The sequence below is a fragment of the Hyaena hyaena genome, unplaced genomic scaffold (genome assembly GCF_003009895.1).
Source record: "Hyaena hyaena isolate Hyena2069 unplaced genomic scaffold, ASM300989v1 scaffold_669, whole genome shotgun sequence".
In the NCBI taxonomy this organism is placed as follows: Eukaryota; Metazoa; Chordata; class Mammalia; order Carnivora; family Hyaenidae; genus Hyaena; species Hyaena hyaena.
The window spans coordinates 213,631-232,443 of NW_024081304.1; the positions used below are offsets into that span (position 1 = coordinate 213,631).

At 43.8% G+C, this 18,813-nt stretch overlaps 1 protein-coding gene across 5 annotated transcripts in view; it reads left to right on the plus strand.

The window, feature by feature from the left end:
• Positions 1-7,594: 7,594 nt before the first annotated feature.
• ARHGEF6 (Rac/Cdc42 guanine nucleotide exchange factor 6) overlaps positions 7,595-18,813 on the plus strand; it is a 111,693-nt gene continuing 100,474 nt past the window's right edge. For 4 of the 5 annotated variants that reach the window (XM_039217127.1, XM_039217130.1, XM_039217129.1 and 1 more), the window contains exons 1-3: positions 7,595-7,698; positions 7,873-8,299; positions 9,510-9,593. In XM_039217127.1, the coding sequence (XP_039073058.1) occupies positions 8,135-8,299; positions 9,510-9,593 (249 nt within the window). In that variant the 5' untranslated portion in view covers positions 7,595-7,698; positions 7,873-8,134. Of the gene's footprint in view, positions 7,699-7,742; positions 8,300-9,509; positions 9,594-18,813 lie in introns of those variants that run through there. The other variant, XM_039217128.1, reaches the window with a different exon arrangement.

Consider the following 18,813-nt stretch of genomic DNA (forward strand, 5'->3'; position numbering starts at 1 on the left):
AGATACAGAATCCAAAACAGGCCCCAGGCTCCGAGCTAGCTGTCAGCACAGAGCTCGACATGGGACTCGAACCTATGAACCATGAGATCATGACCTGAGCCGAAGTCAGACGCTCAACCGACTGAGCCACCCAGGCGCCCCTCAAAGTGTGTAATTTAATGGCTTCCAGTATATTCAGAGCTGTGCAACCATCACCAAATCAATTTTAGAACATTTTCTTCACCTCTTCCCAAAAGAAACCCTTAACCCCCCTTAGCCGTCGCTCCCAATTTCCCCTCAACTCCCACCCTGGTCCTGGGCAAGTGCTGTTCTCCTTTCTGTCTCTATGGGTTTATCAGTACTGAACGTTTCATCTAAGTGGAGTGACACAACATATGATCTTTGGTGCCTGGCGTCTTGCAGTTAGTATAACACTTTCAAGGTTTATCCCCGATGTGGCCACGTATTAGCACTTCATTCATTGTTATGACTCAGGAATATGTGATTGTAACATGTTATTTATCCATTCACCAAGCGACGGATGTTTGGATGGTTCTAACTTTTTGCTTTTTATGAAAAATACTGCTATGACTATTTGTGTACAAGATCTTATGTGCCCACATGTTTCTGTTTTTCTTGGAGAGGAATTGCTGGGTCATGTTGTGGCTGGGTTAATACTTTGAGGCACCGCAAAACTGGGTACACAGCAGCTGCACTACTTGATATTCCCTCCAACAGTGTATAAGGGTTCTCATTTCTCCACGTCCTTACCAACACTAGTTATCGTCTGTCTATTCGGGTTTTGTAATTTTATTTCTTAATTTTTTAAGTTTATTTACTTATTTTAAGAAAAAGAGAGAGAGTGAGCATAAGCAAAGGAGGGGCAGAGGGAGAGAGAGAACCCTAAGCAGGCTCTGCACTGTCAACACAGAGCCTGACAGGGAGCTTGAACTCATGAACCATGAGCTCATGACTTGAGCTGAAATCAAGAGTTGGACAGTTAAGCAACTGAGCCACTCAGGCACCCCTGTCTTTTCAGGTTTTCTTTTAAAGAAAAAAAATGTTTCTAAAGTTCAAGTGTTTGGGGTTCTTTTTAAAAAATTTTTAAGTTTATGTATTTATTTTTGAGAGAGAGGGAGCATGAGTGGAGGAGGGGCAGAGAAAGACTCAGAAGCATTCGTTTTTTAATTAATTAATTAATTAATTAATTTTTGAGAGAGAGGTCATGAGTGAATGAGGGACAGAGAGAGAGAGAGAGAATCCCACAGAGAGAGAGAGAGAATCTCATCCAGGCACTGCACTGCCAGTGAGGAGCCTGAAGCGGGGCTTGAGCTCACCCGAGGTGGGGCTCGAACCCATGAGCTGTGAGATCATGACTTGAGCTAAATCCAAAAGGCAGATGCTTAACTGACTGAGCCACCCAGGCGCCACCTCATTGTGGTTTTGATTTGCATCTCCCTGACTGCTAATGATTTTGAGCATCTTTTCTTGAGCTTATTAGCTATTTGTATATCTTTTTCAGAGAAATGTCTATTCAGATAATTTGCCTATTTTTATTTTTATTGTCTTAAAATGTTTTTTAAAAATGTTTTTTATTTATTTCTAGGAGAGAGAGAGAGAGAGACAGTGTGAGCAGGGGAGGGTCAGAGAGAGAGGGAGTCACAGACTGAAACAGGCTCCAGGCTCTGAGCTGGCAGTCAGCACAGAGCCCGACGCGGGGCCCGAACCCACAAACCGCTAGATCATGACCTAAGCGAAAGTCGGACGCTTAACCGACTAAGCCACCCAGGTGTCCCTGTCTTAAAATGTTTTATTTATTTCTGAGAGAGAGAGAGAAAGACAGACAGACAGACAGACAGCATGAGCAGGGGAGGGTCAGAGAGAGAGGGAGACACAGAATCTGAAACAGGCTCCAGCCTCTGAGCTAGCTGTCAGCACAGAGCCCAACGCAGGGCTTGAACCCACGAACCATGAGATCATGACCTGAGCCGAAGTCGGACGCTTAACCAACTAAGCCACCCAGGCGCCTCAATTTGCCTATTTTTAGTTATTTGTTTTTTTATTATTGAATTATTAGAGTTCTTTATATATTCTGGATACAAGTCCCTAATTAGATATATGACTTGGACATGTTTTCTCTCATTCTGGAGTTGTCCTATGAGGCACCCCATTTTCAATTTTGATAAAGACCAATTTATCTATTCTTTTCTTCTGTTGTTTGTGGCCTTGGTCTGATAGCTAAGAAATCATTGCCTGGTCCACGTTCACATAAACTGTCATGTTGAACTCTGAGGTGGGAAGTTAAGGATGGTGAGGTAGTAAGAGAGTAGAATCCTGGGCCTCTCATGAGTATGAAGCTGCCTGCTGGCCTTGGCCTGCCAAGTTCTGCATTTATTTCATGTGAGACTGAGATAAAGTATCTTATTTTTAAAAATCAAGAACTCCTGTTTCCTAAAATACACCACCTTTTACACCATGAAGAAAGACAAGAGAGTACAGGAAAATATACACAGGGGCGATCAGGTGGCTCAGTCGGTTGAGCATTTGACTTCAGCTCAGGTCATGATCTCACGGTTCACGAGTTTGAGCCCTACATCGGGGTCTCTTCTGTCAGCACAGAGCCCGCTTCAGATTCTCTGTTTCCCTTTCTCTGCCCCTCTCCCACTCATTCTTTCTCTTTCTCTCTCTCTCGCAAAAATAAATAAACTTAGAAAAAAGAAGCTATATATAAACACATATAACCAGCACTGGCTTAGTATCCATAATGTATGACAAACTTTTACAAGCCAATAACAAACAACCCAGTAGAAAAGCACATCATAGAAACGAGCAAATATTTGACTGAAGAGGAAATATGTGTGGCCAATCAACAGATGAGAAAATGCTTTAACCTTATTAGTAATCATAGCAAAGTAAATTTCACAGCCATGAAAATAAAAAAGTTTAAAAGGCTGAATTATCAAGTATGAGCTATGATATCGAGCAACGGGAAATCAGACCCTGATTATGGAAATGGTAGCACTATTTTGGAAAACAACGCTTTGGAGACCCCTACAAGGTTAAGGGCTACTTGTAGTGGGAGGAACCGAACAAGCGGCTGGCAAGACCGTAGGTTGTGGTTAGAAAGTGTAATGTTCAAATTCATAATTTAGGAAGCAGTGAAATCTGTGTGACGGCAGAGGACCAGTCATGACCTTGCAAGTCGTTGGCTGGAGCAGAGGAGTGTTCATGGAAGATAATGAGGCGCGTTGGTCTGGGTCCAATCAGGAGCGAGAAACCACAGAAAGATTGGAACAGGAAACGTTTAACATAACTATGGACAGCAATAGGGGATTGGAGGAATGAGGGATTGGCTGGTACCACATAAAGGGAAAGCTGAAAGAATATAGGAATCGCCGATACATAATAGCAGACAATATGAAACAGTACATGCTAGTCACGCCCCCAGAGCTGTGAGAACACCCCTCCCCCCACACCTGCAGCTGAGATCCAGGCCTTGTTCTAGAAGTTGCCATGGGGCTGAGTTGCTGCAACTGGCTGGACATCTAACTTCTGCAACTTGCTGAAAATGTGCTCTTTACGGTGCTCCTTTCCTATTCATGCTACAGCCCGCCGCCCCCCCCCACCCCCCCGCAAAGGTGGTGCCAGGGGCAGCTGCTCGCCTCTGTGCACTGGAGGGAGCCAGTGTTGTAGAAGGGGGACACGGGGAAAGCTGGAAAGCCAGCAGGAGGCTGTGGAGCGAGTACACAGGAAACAGGAAGTAAAACCCCTTCTCCCACAATGTCTCTCTACCACCACCGATAAAACTTCCTATCACGCCAGCTGGCAAAGTAAAACTGATTTAAAGGCCCGGGTCCATTTTCACAGAGGGGCTGGAGGTAATCCATCAGTCACAAGTAGGGAGAATCAAGGGACCGAGCGGTCGCAGAAATTGGGGTGGAGTGGAAGGTCATAGACCAGCTTGTTTCTCCAAGTGTGACCGTGGTGTACCTGTGGCAGAATAAAGTGGGGTATTTAATAATTTAGATTCCGGTGTCTCATTGCAGATCTTCTGGGAGTACGGCTCCTAACTCGTCTTTTGAAGTGCCCCGGTCGGTTTACACATTTAAACACCAATTATGAACGTTTCAAACATTTAAACACCAATTATGAACGTTTCAAACACGTAAAAGGAAACGGTTATGTTACTGGTGTACCCAGCAAATGCTAACACTGCAGACCTTTTTTTTAATTTTTGAAAGTTTGACTTTCAGTAATCTCCACACCCAGTGTGGGGCTCGAACTTACGACCCCGAGGTCAAGAGTCCCAGGCTCCTCCGACTGAGCCAGCCAAGCACCCCCAGATCTTTTTATTTTGAATAAAATGTTATCTATTTTGGCTCAAGTTCCACTCTCAGTCTTCTCTCCGCCTTCCACCCTGAGAGGTGATTATTTTTGTACGTTGTTTGTATATCACTGCTTTAGACAATGGAGAGCCTTTGAGGGTTTTTTGGTTTTTGTTTTTTTTTTTAATTTATTTTTGAGAGACAGAGAGCATGAGTGGGGGAGGAGCAGAGAGAGAGGGAGACACAGAATCGGAACCAGGCTCCAGGCTCTGAGCTGTCAGCACAGAGCCCAACACGGGGCCCGAACCCACGAACCATGAGATCATGACCTGAGCCAAAGTGGGACGCCTAACCGAGTGAGCCACCCAGGCGCCTCAAGGGGTTTTGAGAAGGGGAGTTAACGCTGTCAGAGAGGAGTTTGTGCTCTGCCAGAAAGCCCGTTAGGATAAGAGGAGGCAGATGGGAAAGCCAGTGAGCCAGGAGGCCGGCTGGTGGCCCGGGGTGCACAGGACTTAGGCTCAGCAGTAGAGTAAGAACCCTTTTCTCTTTTGACTCACATGCTGTCGTGTGAAGCCTGTTGGTCTTTGGCCTATCACTGTGACATCTAGTCTTGTGACAGCCTGCTCTGTTCTCCCAGCTCTTCACCTCCTTTCTGTCCTCACTTGCTTCCCTACCCGGCCTGGGTTCTTTCGTTAGTCAGGCAGCCATTTGCTTGCTGCTGTCCCAGAATCCTTTGCTCTCCTGCCATTTGACCATGCAAACCCCAGCTTCCAATTTTCAGACTCACAGAGCTGCCTTAAGGATGCGGCCTTGCGTTTCCCATTTGGCTTTATTACTCAGAGTCATTTGCTATACCCATTGTCTAAAACGAGGCAGATTTTCATCCAGGGGACCTCAGTGGGCTCAAGCCTGTTTTGGGCTATGCTGGGGTCCTGAAATTACCTAGGCTTTGTTCTTGATCAGAAAATGTTAGTGACACCTTAATAATACCATCAGATGTGTTCATCTGCAGAGTGCAATTGTGAGGAGCAATTGGGAAAATTGTCCAAATGACATAGAAAAATGGACTTAACTACATCTGAAGTGAGAATTTCATTTATCGGTGAATGGATTTTATATTTCTTTCTATGACATAGCTTTGCCCATGGGTCAAAAGTCAATTAAAACTTTTTAAAAATGTTTATTATTTATTTTTTTGAGACCAAGAGATAGAGGGCAAGTAGGGAAGGGGCAGGGAGAGACAGAGACAGAATCCTAAGCAGACTCCATGCTGTCAGTGCAGAGCCCGATGTGGGGCTCAAACTCACGAACTGTGAGATCATGACATGAGCTGAAACCAAGAGTCAGACCCTTAACTAACTAAGCCACCCAGGCGCCCAGTCAATTAAACCTTTTGATTGATTATACGTATTTTGCTTCTAAGTAGAATTATATCAAATCAAATATTTGGAGGTTAAATCCTTGTTATGGAACTATTGATAGACAAAACAACACGAATGAATCTGAAAATGATAATGCTGAGTGAAAGAAACCAGATAAAAGGAAGTACCACAGGGGTGCCTAGGTGGCTTAGTTGGTTGAGTGTCCAACTTTTGATTCCAGCCCAGGTCATGATGTAGTGGTTTTGACATCAGGTCGCACATCAGGCTCTGTGCTGAGCATGGAGCCTGCTTGGGATTCTCTCTCTCCCTCTCTCTCTGCTCTTCCCTCACTCGCATGCTCTCTCTCTCTCTCTCAAAATAAATAAATAAGTAAATTAAAAAAAAAAAGAGGAAGTACCATACCGTATGCTTCCATTTATATATGATTCTAGAGAATGCAAAGTAATCTACAGGGAGTGAACGCAGATGGGAAGGGAAGGGAGGGAAGAAGGGATTGAAAGGGCACATGCACACTTTTGGGGGTGATGGAAAGTTTTATCTGGATTGTGTGTGTGTGTGTGTGTGTGTGTGTGTGTGTGTATGTGTTTGATTATATCACAGGTATATACATAATGTCAAAATTCATTGAATTGTACATCTTTTTTTTAATGTTTATTCATTTCTGAGGGAGAGAGACACAGAGTGTGAGGAGGAGAGGGGCAGAGAGAGAGAGGCAGACGCAGAATCCAAAGCAGGCTGTAGGCCCTGAGCTGTCAGCACAGAGCCTGACCCAAGGCTGGAACTCACGCGGGGCTCGAACCCACGAACCATGAGATCACGACCTGAGCCAAAGTCGGACGCTCAACCAACTGAGCCACCCAGGCGCCCCTGTACATCTTAAATGTGTGCAATTTATTATGTGTCAATTATATCTCGAAAGTAAAAATCATTAGCAGGGAAAAATGTTTTAAGACATATGCATTCATTCATTCATTCATTTTTGAACATCTACTGTGTACCTGGCACAATTGAGAACAGTGTTGAACGAGACAGACAGATACTCTACTCTAGGGAGGTGGCGTTCTGGTGGGTAGACCTACCAACAAGTAATATTAGTAAAGTGTGGCTAAGGGTTAGGACAGAGCAAGGAGGGGAAGCTTTGGAGCTCATCTAAGCTGGTAGACATCTAAAGCTGTGCTGAGAAGGATTCGGGAGCTTAGGAAGATCCTGTGCGAGGAGGCATGGTGACCGATGCGCAGGACCGTGCCTTTGCTGGTTGAAGGCTATGCTATTCACAGTGGTCTTATTGTAAGTTTCTCGATACTATGCCTGTTTCAACTGGTTGTGAAAATGTTTGAGAGTAACAAGGTCTCCTGGTATAGACTAGCATTTTTTGTTTTGAGTTTTTTTTTTCTTTCCAGAGCAGCATTTTTAACGCAAAGCGTTTCTTGTTGGGGAAGCATCCACTTTCCAGACTGTAGTATAGACAGAGGACAAATGCCCTTTTGTTCCCGAACGTTCTCGTTTCAAGTGCTTCGGACCCGCTTAGGGGACTGCGTCTGAGCCTTTGCTAAGGCTACTGCAGCTGGATTGGGTAGTGGAGCCAGGTCCAGAAAAAGAATTGCTAAAGAATGCAAGTAAACAGGATGTCAGATGTTATCCTTAGCCTATTTCCCTAAACATAGCTTTTTGGCTGCAAAGTAAAATGCCATTCTCCTAGCTGCTGCTTATCCACAGCGATGGCTGACAGCAGGCACGATCTTCATTCATTTGGCATGTTATCGTTATCGCCATGCAATGCAACGTGTCTTACGAGGACCGATCATGACATACCATCTCTGTGAGACAGCAGGAGGACATCCGGTCATTTCTTGGAAGAATTTTCTCAGCCTACCTTCCCCAGGAGGCTCAGATCTGTCTGACCTAAGAGCCAGTTGGCTTCTTCCTGCTGCCAGAAGCCAGATTTTCACTGGGGCTAGACTATTTATTGACCGTGTTTTCCCAGACTGGCCCATGGGTGTCTCATTTCCAAGGTCCCCTCTGCTTTCTGAGAGCACTTGCTTCCTTCTCTCTGCTCCCTCCCTAGCATCCTCCTCACTTCCTTCCCTTACAGCTTCTTGCACTGTTGAGTTTTTTTTTTTGGGGGGGAGGGGCGGTGTTTGCATGTGTTTCTTCTTCTTTTTAATCCTCATGAATTTGTTCTACAGGGTTTGCAAAAGAAACCCAGCATTATCCGGGATTTTTATTCATTCTATTTCTACATCTTTCAAGTGCGATCGCTGTGGCTTTAAGATCCCATAAGTTGAGTGGGCTCCACGGTTCTCTAAGAAAAGTTGTTTAAACGCTTTGCTCTGTAAGCACCAGCAAAGAACTCATAAAAACGGAAGACAGTAGCAGATGCAATCACGGATGTGGCTTCAGTCCCTGCAGCCACCCCAGAGAGCTGTTCCGAGCAGATAGTCCTCAGCAATGAATCCAGAAGAGCGAATCGTGACATGGCTTATATCCTTGGGGGTTTTAGATTCCCCCAAAAAGACCATCTGTGATCCGGAGGAGTTCTTGAAGTCTTCGCTGAAAAATGGGGTAGTGCTGTGCAAACTCATCAACAGACTTAGGCCTGGCTCTCTAGAAAAGGTAAGAGAAATGGGGAGCCTCTTTGAGATTGCTTACCTCCAGAGAGCGGTAATAATGTAGCTCTGGCAATGTTTCTATTGCCAGGGTCATGAGACTCTCCTACTTTTATCTCTAAGAGTTTGGCGTTCTGTCTTGTTTTTGTAGTTTGAAAAACTGTGAAAATGAAATCGAATCCTTTAACGAATGGCCCCCAAGTATAATAAAACTGATACACAATTGGTGTGGGGGGACAAGGAGAAAATATCCCCATCATTTGTTCTGTCGCAGAGATTTGTGTTATACCTCCCTCTGTGCCAAAGGTATCCTTTGAACGTGGGGCGCATATGAGTCTGTGTAATAATGGGATGATTTGTAACAGATATTGATGGTGCTTATTGACAGCGGGGCTAAAATCCATGTCGATTTTCTTCTCAAAGAAATACAATATCTGTTGAAACAGAGGCTATTTAGCAACCAGGAGAAATAATCCAAACTGTCAGGAAAGCTTTGGTAAAACAATAGAAACCAAATATATGTTTTGAATGCAACACATGTTCAAAGCGAAACCAACTGCATTCTCTTCTAAAAATCCAAAAGTTTTAGTGTTGGGAGCCTATCATCATGAGGATGGCTAATTTCTCAAGTTGGCACTTGAAGTGAGTTTAGAGGTCAAGTCCTACTGTTACTCTCTTGAGGTTAGCAGGGAACGTGACCGTGAGCACAACATAAGTTTCTTTGCCTTCTTGAACCAGTTTGTATTTTGAGTGGCAAACTGATTGACTTAGAAGTTTTCTGAAACTTGAAAACCAGCGTTAACATGGTGGTAAAACATACAGAACTATGACCAAATGTTGCGAACAGCTAAGGGGAAAATATAATTTTAGCAAATCATCACGGGGACGAGGGAGCAAGGGAATAGGTTAAAAGCAAGAACTCAGCTCCAAAAACAGTCTGGATCTGATTTGCTATCGCCACAGCTTGGCAGAAGGCGAAGAAAAAGTTTGCATGTAGCCGTAGATGGTTTGGGACTAGAGGTTTGGTGGCATTTGAAACAGACCGACCGTTTAGACTTTTACATCACTTCCTCCGGTGGTTATTTCTCTTCCTGGACTGACAGTGATGTTGCACCTGCCTTAAAAAGCTTACCTGTCTGGTTATCAGCAAGTGAGGAATGTTGTGTGCTTGCCATAGGATGACAGCGTCCAAGTGACACTTGACTATGTTTCTCTAGTTCTGTTTGGAGCCGCAAACCGAAGCTGACTGTCTCAACAACATCAGTGACTTCCTGAAAGGATGTGCAGCCCTTCAGGTGGAGGTAAGCCCGCCCAGGCCCTGCCACGGAAGATGCTGTTGCACTAAAAAGATTTGGTTGATTTTGACTCCTTTTTAAAAAAATATTTATTTTTGAGAGAGAGAGAGAGAGACAGAGTGTGAGTGGGGCAGGGGCAGAGAGAGAGGGAGACACAGAATCCAAAGCAGGCTCCAGGCTCCAAGCTGTCAGCACAGAGCCTGATGCAGGGCTGGAACCCACGAACCGTAAGATCATGACCTGAGCCGAAGTCATAAGCTTAACCGACTGAGCCATCCACGTGCCCTGATTTTGACTCCATGGAAACTGATTAAGACTGGTGGTCTCCGGTGGTAGCTCGTCAGTTTGCCTTTTAAATAAGCGTTTTTTTTTTTCAAGTTTATTTATTTATTCTGAGAGAGAGATAATGGAGGTTGGGGGGGATGGGGAGAGGCAGAGAGTGGGACAGAGAATCCCAAGGGGCTCGAACTCACTGTGAGATCATGACCGGAGCCGAAATCAAGAGTAGGATGCTCAAGCGACTGAGCCACCCAGGCGCCCCGGAATATGATATCTTTTAATACAGCATCCATGCCCTGAAAGCAAGCTTCCCATGACAGAGGTTGTGTGCTGTGCTTCCCTACTCGGGGGAACCCAAAGCGGGCCACTGGCTGCCACGGGGGTCACAGTAATCCCCCTGAGCTGGGGAGGAAGGAAAGTCTATTTTCACTTTTCCCCATTAACATGTTAAGGGCATTTTGAAAAATGTTTATTTATTTTGAGAGAGAGAGAGAGAGAGACAGAACATGAGTGGGGGAGGGACAGAGAGAAAGGGAGAGAGAGAATCCCAAGCAGGCTTCCTGCTCAGCGCAGAGCCCAGCTCGGGGCTTGATCCCATGAACTACAAGATCATGACCTGGGCCAAAATCAAAAGTCAGACTAAGCCACCCAGGCATCCCTCCCATTAACCCTTTAGAACAGAAGCCTTGAAAAGTTGAGAGAACGTGGCCATGTGGTATAAATTGTATATTAAATGACGTGGCATTATGTTATATTATATGGATCCTTACAGTACCTGTGGGAGTGTTGCCAGAAAGGGTGTGATACTTGGCCTGAGTGGCAAATTACTTACCTTCTCTGTCCCTCAATGTGTGTGTGTGTGTGTGTGTGTGTGTGTATCACACCTTTATTTGCAGAAGCAAAAACCAGGGCAACAACATCAGTATCTAGCAATAGGGGAATAGTCAAATAAATTACAGTACATTCCAATGGTGCTGAAGTCCTACACATTCATTTAAAAAGCATTGTATGTTTTTAAAATTGAAGTTCAGTTGACATATGATATTATATTAGTCTCAGGTATACAACGTAGTGACGTGACAATTCTGTGTATTACACAGTGCTCATCACTGTAAGTGTAGCTACCCTTTGTCACCATACAACGTTACTACATTATCATTGACTGTATTCCCCATGCTGTACTTTTCTTCCCTGTGACTTAGTTATTTTATAATTGACAGTTTGTGCCTCTTAACCCCCTTCACCAATTTTACCCCTCCCTGCCCAGTTCCCTTCCTTCTGGGAACCTCCGGTTTGTTCTCTGTATTTGTCTGTTTTTGCTTTGTCTGTCTTGTTTTGTTTGGTTTTTTAGATTCCACATATAAGCGAAATAATATGGTAATGGTCGTTCTTTGTCTTGACTTATTTCACTTAGCATAATACCCTCTAGGTCCATCCATGTTGTCACAAATGGCAAGATTTCATTCTTTTTTTATATAAAATGTTTATTTATTTATTTTTATTTTGAGAGAGAGAGTGAGAGAGCACGAGCAGGGGAGGGGCAGAGAGAGAGGGAGAGAGAATCCTAAGCAGCTGATGCGGGGCTTGAACTCACAAACTGTGAGATCATGACCTGAGCCAAAATCAAGAGTTAAGCATTTAACTGACCGAGCCACTGAGCCAACCAGGTGTCCCCATTCTTTTAAAAAAATTTTTTTTAATGTATTTATTATTGAGAGACAGAGAGACACAGAGCATAAGCAGGGGAGAGGCTGAGGGAGGGGGAGACACAGAATCTGTCAGCACAGAGCCTGATGCAGGGCTGGAACTCACAAACCGCGAGATCATGACCTGAGCCGAAGTCCAATGCTTAACCGACTGAGCCACCCAGACGCCCCACCCCCATTCTTTTTTTATGGTTGAGTGCATATATATGACATGTGTCCATTCTTCTATCGCTGGACACTTGGGCGGTTTCCATATCTTAGCTATTTTAAATAATGCTGCAATAAACATATGGGTGTGTATCTTCCGGAATTCATGCTTATTTCCCCCCTTTGGGTATGTGCCTCAGTATTTCAATCTGTAAAATGGACACAACAATTGCTACTTGTTTTAAAGATCAAATGAGATACTATGTAACAATTTAGAACTAAGAGGTCTAACCTGAAAAAGATCTGTGAGATAATGTGTGTACAGCGTTCAGCAGAGAACCAGGGACTTAAGAAATATAGACATGCATTGGGGCGCCTGGGTGGCTTAGTCGGTTAAGCGTCCGACTTTCGCTTAGGTCATGATCTCGCGGTTCGTGGGTTCGAGCCCCGCGTCGGGCTCTGTGCTGACTGCCAGCTCAGAGCCTGGAGCCTGTTTCAGTCTGTGACTGCCTCTCTCTGACTCTCCCCTGCTCACGCTGTCTCTCTCTCTCTCTCCTAGAAATAAATAAAAAACATTAAAAAAATTAAAAAACAGAAATATAGACATGCATTAGCAGTATTATTTGCAGAGAAGTATTAGCAGTGAGTCTATTGTGTCCTCTGACGCTGAATTTCTTGAGTTCAAATCTCAGTTCTCTCTTACTAGTAGCTTTGTGGCTTTGGGCATGTTACTTGGCTCTGCCTTAGTCTCCCCACCTGTAAAATGGGAATGAGAGCAGCACGTATCTCACAGAACCAGTGTAAGATGTCAACGAATTCACGTCCGTAAAAGAGTGCCTGGTACATAGTAAGTGTTCTCCAAGTGTTAGTTATTATTAGCAATAGTCATGCAAGTCGCTTCGCCCCAGATAAACTTGGCTTGCTTCAGGAGTTTTCCTAAAGCTAGCCACAGCACCAGGCTCCGCTTGTCTCAGAATATCTTATTCCAGGTGTCCCTGTTGCCCGATTTTAGCTGTGTGTGTGTGCATGGGCACGTGTGTGTGTGTGGGGGGGGATTTTGAGGTAAGAGCAGCCTGAGATACTCTCTATAGCATATAGAATAATATCTTCTATGGAACATATCATGGTATTTTCTTTTTTATTTGACAAATAAAAACATGATGAGGTTGCCAGTGATTTCCGCACTATGAAGCTGCCAGAAGGTACCCTCAGCTTCTTTGCAGTTCTAAGAATACTAGATGATACAGAAACACCTCCTGGGCCTAGCTGGCACTGTTGGAGAATGAGTCGTTTCACAAAAGTGGATTTTTCAGATAACTAAAGCTTACTCCTGTAAGTACCAACGCTTAAAATTATTTTCACCCACTCTGGATACAAATCTTTCTTTTTATTAAAAAAATGCTTATTTATTTTATTTTGAGAGACAGAGGGTGAGGAGGGCAGACACAGAGAGAAAGGATTCGAAGCAGGCTCTACTCTGTCAGCGCAGGGCCCAGCGTGGGTCTCCATCCCACCCGCTGTGAGATCATGACCTGAGCCAAAGTCGAGGATCTGACGCTTCACTGACTGAGCCACCCACCTGCCCCTGGATACAAATATTTCTGAAAAGTATATCTAATTTTCATTTCTTAAATGAAAGGCACTGGGAATATATTTTACCTCCTTTTGATTATTGAGGCTGGCCTAAACATCGTATGAATATTGTAAAAAGTAATATCTGGCACCGTGGCTAAGCACATGACTTGAGTTTGATAGGCTTGAGTTAGAGTCTTGGCTTGGTCAATTACTGACCATGGACTCTGGGAAAAGTTACTTGGACTCTTTATATTTCAGTTTTCTCATCTGTATAATCATGACACTAACAATATCTACTACGTGGACTGTTGTTGTTTTTTTTTTCTAACATTTATTTTGGAGAGAGAGACAGAGACAGAGCATAAGCCAGGGAGGGGCAAAGAGAGACAGGAGACACAGAATCCAAAGCAGCCTCTGGGCTCTGAGCTGTCAGCACGGAGCCCAATGGGGCTGGAACCCACGAACTGTGAGATCATGACCTGAGCTGAAGTCAGACGCTTAACCAACTGAGCCCCCCCAGGTACCCCTACATAGGACTGATTTAAGGATCAAATGAGATAATGCACCTAAGGCATTTAATAGATCACTGCACATAAGGCATGTATAATAGCTACTTTCTGTTCCTGATATTGCTAAGTAGTATCATATACAAAATTATGCCTGCAAGAGGTATATAAGAGCCCTGTTGAGGCACTCCTGGAACCCTGAGGGAAGGCTAATCAAATCAGTCCAGAAGGAATGAGACTGAAAGCTGAGCAGGGACACACATCAGTCAGGAATACGGACCGTCTCTAGCTCCCAGGTACCTAGGAGACAGACCTAGGCACAAACATTCACAAGTTTTTTAGATTAATTTTTTAAATTGAATATATTTGACATATGACATGTACATTTAAGGTGTACAACATGTTACTTTGCTGTATGTATTGTAACATGATGCCTTTGAGGTGATATTTATCGCATCTCATAATAAGAGTACAATATTGTTGTCTATGTTTTATATTATGCTGGGCATTAGATTATCATGGCTTATATAGTGCTCATGGCAAGTTTGTGCCTATTTGTATTTATTTTATTTTTTTTTAAATGTTTATTTATTTTGAGAGACAGAGGATGAGCAGGGGAGGGGCAGAGAGAGAGAGGGAGAGGGAGAGAATCCCAAGCAGGCTCCACAGCAAGTGCAGAGCCTGACCTGGGGCCTGAACCCATGTCCCGTGAGATCATGACCTGAGCTGAAATCAAGAGTCGGACGCCTAGCCAACTGAACCACTCAGGCGCCCCAAGTTTGTGTCTTGGACCGTGTCACTTTTTATGCCCCCCATCCTGTGGGAACTACCATTTTACCTTTAGTTTTTCGACTTTGACTTCTTTTAGATTCCACCTATAAGTGAGATCACACACTACTTGTCCTTTCTGTGACTTCTTGAACTTAGCATAATGTGCCCAGGGTCCATCCGTGTTGTCACAAATGGCAGGATACCCTCCTTTCTGGTGGCTGAATAATATTTCATTGTGTATACATACCACATCCTTCTTATCCATTCATCCATTGACGGACATTTAAGTTGTTTCCATCTCTTGTCACTTTAGATGGAGTATCTCTCAGGCCTACAGTACCCAGCCACAGTGCCTTGTATAGGACATGCTTAATAGATTTTTATTAATGCCATAAAGCTGTTAATGTACAGGAAGCAAGAAGAGCGGGGCTTGACTATTGCCCAGAACACACTCTTATTTATCTAAAGAAAATGCCAGCTTGAAATGGTCCCCCAGGACATGCAGAAAAATGAAGCCAGAGTGGGGCAGAATGACAATTTGAGGGCTGGCTATTGGGCATGGTGGCCCCATTGAAAAGTTGCTGCTTTCTGAATCTCTCCGTGTCCAGTGGGCATCTCCACGGGACCTCAATCTTTGTGTTCTCATGTGGCTGTAGGGTCTGAGGGTCTCTGGAAGATCGCACAGCTAGTAACTGGTCAGGGAGGTTTGCTGAGACATCTAAGGAACAAAGCACTCGCTAACGCACTCCTCTAACTTTGATAGTATCTGGGTTTTTTTTTAAAGTTTTATTTATTTAAGTAATCTCCATACCTAACATGGGGCTTAACCTCATGACCCTGAGATCGAGACTTGCAGGGTCCTCCAACTGAGCCAGCCAGGCACCCTGATGGTATCTTTTGAAACACAAAAGTGTTTTATTTTTTATTTTTTTAAAAAATTATTTAATGTTTTATTTATTTCTGAGAGAGAGAGAGACAGACAGACAGACAGCATGAGCAGGGGAGGGTCAGAGAGAGAGAGGGAGACACAGAATCTGAAGCAGGCTCCAGGCTCTGAGCTAGCTGTCAGCAGAGAGCACAACGCAGGGCTCGAACCGACATACTGTGAGATCATGACCTGAGGGGAAGTCGGATGCTTAACCGACTGAGCCACCTAGGTGCTCTGAAACACAAAAGTGTTTTAAATTGGATGAAGTCAGGGGCGTCTGGATGGCTCAGTCAGTTAAGTGTCCGACTCTTGGTTTTTGCTCAGGTCATGATGTCATGGTTTGTGAGTTCGAGCCTGCACCGAGACTGCTTCCGATTCTCTTTCACTTTCTCTCTACCCCTCCCTCCTCCCCCCTCAAAATAAATAAATAAACATTAAAAAAAGATCCTCTAAAAAACTTGATGAAGTCAAATTGATCTAGTTGTTGTTGTTGCTTCTGTTTTGGGCATCATATCTGAAAAATCATTGCCTAATGCAAGGTTATAAAGATTTACACTTATGTTTCCTTCTAAGAGTGTTATAGTTTAAGCATTTAAAAGACATTTAAGTCTTTGATTCATTTTGAGTTAATTTGTGTATATAGTGTGAGGTAGGGGTCCACATTTATTCTCTTAAACACTACTTGTTGAAAAGATGATTCTTTCCCCCACTCGATTAATGTAGCTGTGTAGTAAGGTTTCAACTCAGAAAGCATGAGACTTCCAAAGTTGTTCTTCATTTTCAGAATAGTTTGGCTATTCTGGATCCCTCGCGTGCTCACATGGATTATAGGATCAGCCTGTCCATTTCTGGAAAAAAAAATAAATAACCCACCTGGCCTTTTGATACAGATTGTGTGCAATCTGTTTGGGAATTTTGCCATCTTAACAGTATTAAGTCTTTTTTTTTAAAAAAATTTTAATGCTTTATTTATTTCTGAGAGAGAGAGACAGTATGAGCAGGAGAGTGTCAGAGAGAGAGGGAGACACAGAATCCAAAAGAGGCTCCAGCCTCTGAGCTAGCTGTCAGCAGAGTCTGACATGGGGCTCGAACCCTCGAACCATGAGATCGTGACCTGAGCTGAAGTCGGATGCTTAACCGACTGAGCCACCCAGGTGCCCCTTAACAGTATTAAGTCTTCTGACCCATGAACACAGGCTGTCTTTCCACTGATTTGGACCTTTTAAAATTTCATTCAACATTGTTTCGTAGTTTCTAGTGAGCACATGTTGTACCTCCGTGGTTCAGTCTATTCCAAAGTATTTTATTCCTTTTGATGCTATTGTAAATGGTATTGTTTTTGTAACTTCATATTGGAATTGCTTGCTGCCAGCGTATAGAAATACAATTGATTTTTGTGTATTGATCTTGTATCCTTCAGCTTTGCTTAACTTATTCATTAGTTTGAATAGTTCTCTGGGTTCCTTGTGGTTTCTCTGTGCAAGATTATGTCATCTGTGCATACAGATAGTTTTACTTCTTTCTTTCCAATCTTGATGCCTTTTACTTCATTTTCTTGGCTGGTTAGAACCTTCAGTACAATGTTGAAGTGATTAAAGTAGGACATCGTAGTGTTCTTAATCTTAGGGGGAGGCTTTCAGTCTTTCATCATTAAGTAGGATATTAGCTGTGGGCTTTTCATCGATGCCCTTTATCAGGTTGAAGAAGTTCCCTTCTAGTCCTAGGTTTTTTTTTTTTTTTTTTTGGTTCTTTTTTTTTGTTTGTTTTTTGTTTGCTTGTTTTTTTTTGAAAGGGTGCCAGATTATGTCAAATGCTTTTTCTGTCTCTGTTAAAGTGACCATTGGTTTCCGCCCTTTATTATATTGATACGTTGTATTACTTTGATTAATTTTCATATGTTTGCTCAATCTTGCATTACTGAGACAAATCCCAGTGGGTCATAATGTAGTGTATGCACATAGAGATCGATTTGTGTACATCTGTCATTATACCTGAAACATCTTTCTTCATAGAAATGGAATTAACTGTGTCAAATTTGATAGGTATTCTCAAATCCCCTACAAAAATGCCCTATGAAGTTATACCCCCACCAGCAGAGTAAGAAGTGCCTTCTTCTTCATATCCCTGGCAGCATTGGGTATTATTTATCTTTAATGTTTGCTAAAATGTTGGGTGAAAATGGTATTCAATGTAGTGCTGTAATTTGAATTTCATGATTCCTGATGAGTTTGGGCATCTTCTGGCCCTTCTATGGTCCATTTGTATTTCCTTTCCTGTGAAACAATGATATCTCCTTTCTAGAAATGGAGAAGGCAGGGAGGACCCTCAGGACTCCAGAGAAAATGTTCTAGAGCATATGGAAAACCCCTCAAGTCTGAGTAGAGTGTCACTAAGGTGACCAGGAAGTCCTCTGACAACACTATTCTAGCAATGGTAGTTTTATTTTCATTCTGCCTTTGAACTTGGGAGGACTAGGGACAGACACAGTTCTTCTGACTCTTTGAGAGTGGCCTGGGTGATTGATACCTCCTTGCACTGTTCTGGCTCTAGAGCCTCTGTGATTTCCTCCCAGCCTCACCCCGACCTGGCACTCTTGCTTTGTCCCCTGTCGGCCTTACTACCAACCCGTCACCAGAGATAGCCCTCTGGGCCAATCCTACTTTTGTTTATTTTTATTTTTTTTAAGTAGGCTCCACACCCAGTGTGGGGCTTGAACTCATCACCCTGAGATCAAGAGTTGCATGCTCCACCCACTGAGCCAGGCAGCCTACTTTTATAAAAAGATGTTTTGCTCATGAGGGATTCCACTGAATGTATATGTAGCTCAATTAGTGCTTCTCTTTCTCTCTCTCTTTCTCCCTCCCTCCCTTCTTCACTCTCTCCTTCTCTTTCCAGTACCAGCTGGTATCAGTATGGCTTTTCTTTGCCCCCACCCCCTCACTGCCTCCTGTCTCCCTGAGTCACTCCATCTGTCTTGTCCCTGGAACAGCATGGGTGCCGTCCCAAAGTGGGGCCTGTGGGATGGACGATTTGCCATTTCCCAGGGGCTGCTCTGCAAGGAGGCAGGTGGGGAAGGAAGGCAGATCCACTGATGACCAAGACTCAAGGCTAACTCTCCCCTAAGAGACTTGCTGCTCTTGGAGAGCAAAACCATCTTGGAGGAGTGAGGTGTGAGGTCAGGCAGCTAACCAATAGCTGTAATGGGTATCAGACACCCCCCCCAAGCCTGAGTCTGCCATCTCGGTGAAGTCAGAGTCCCCTCCCCTAGGCCTCGGTTGACTCATCTGTGAAAGAGGAGACTAGAGTAGGGATTG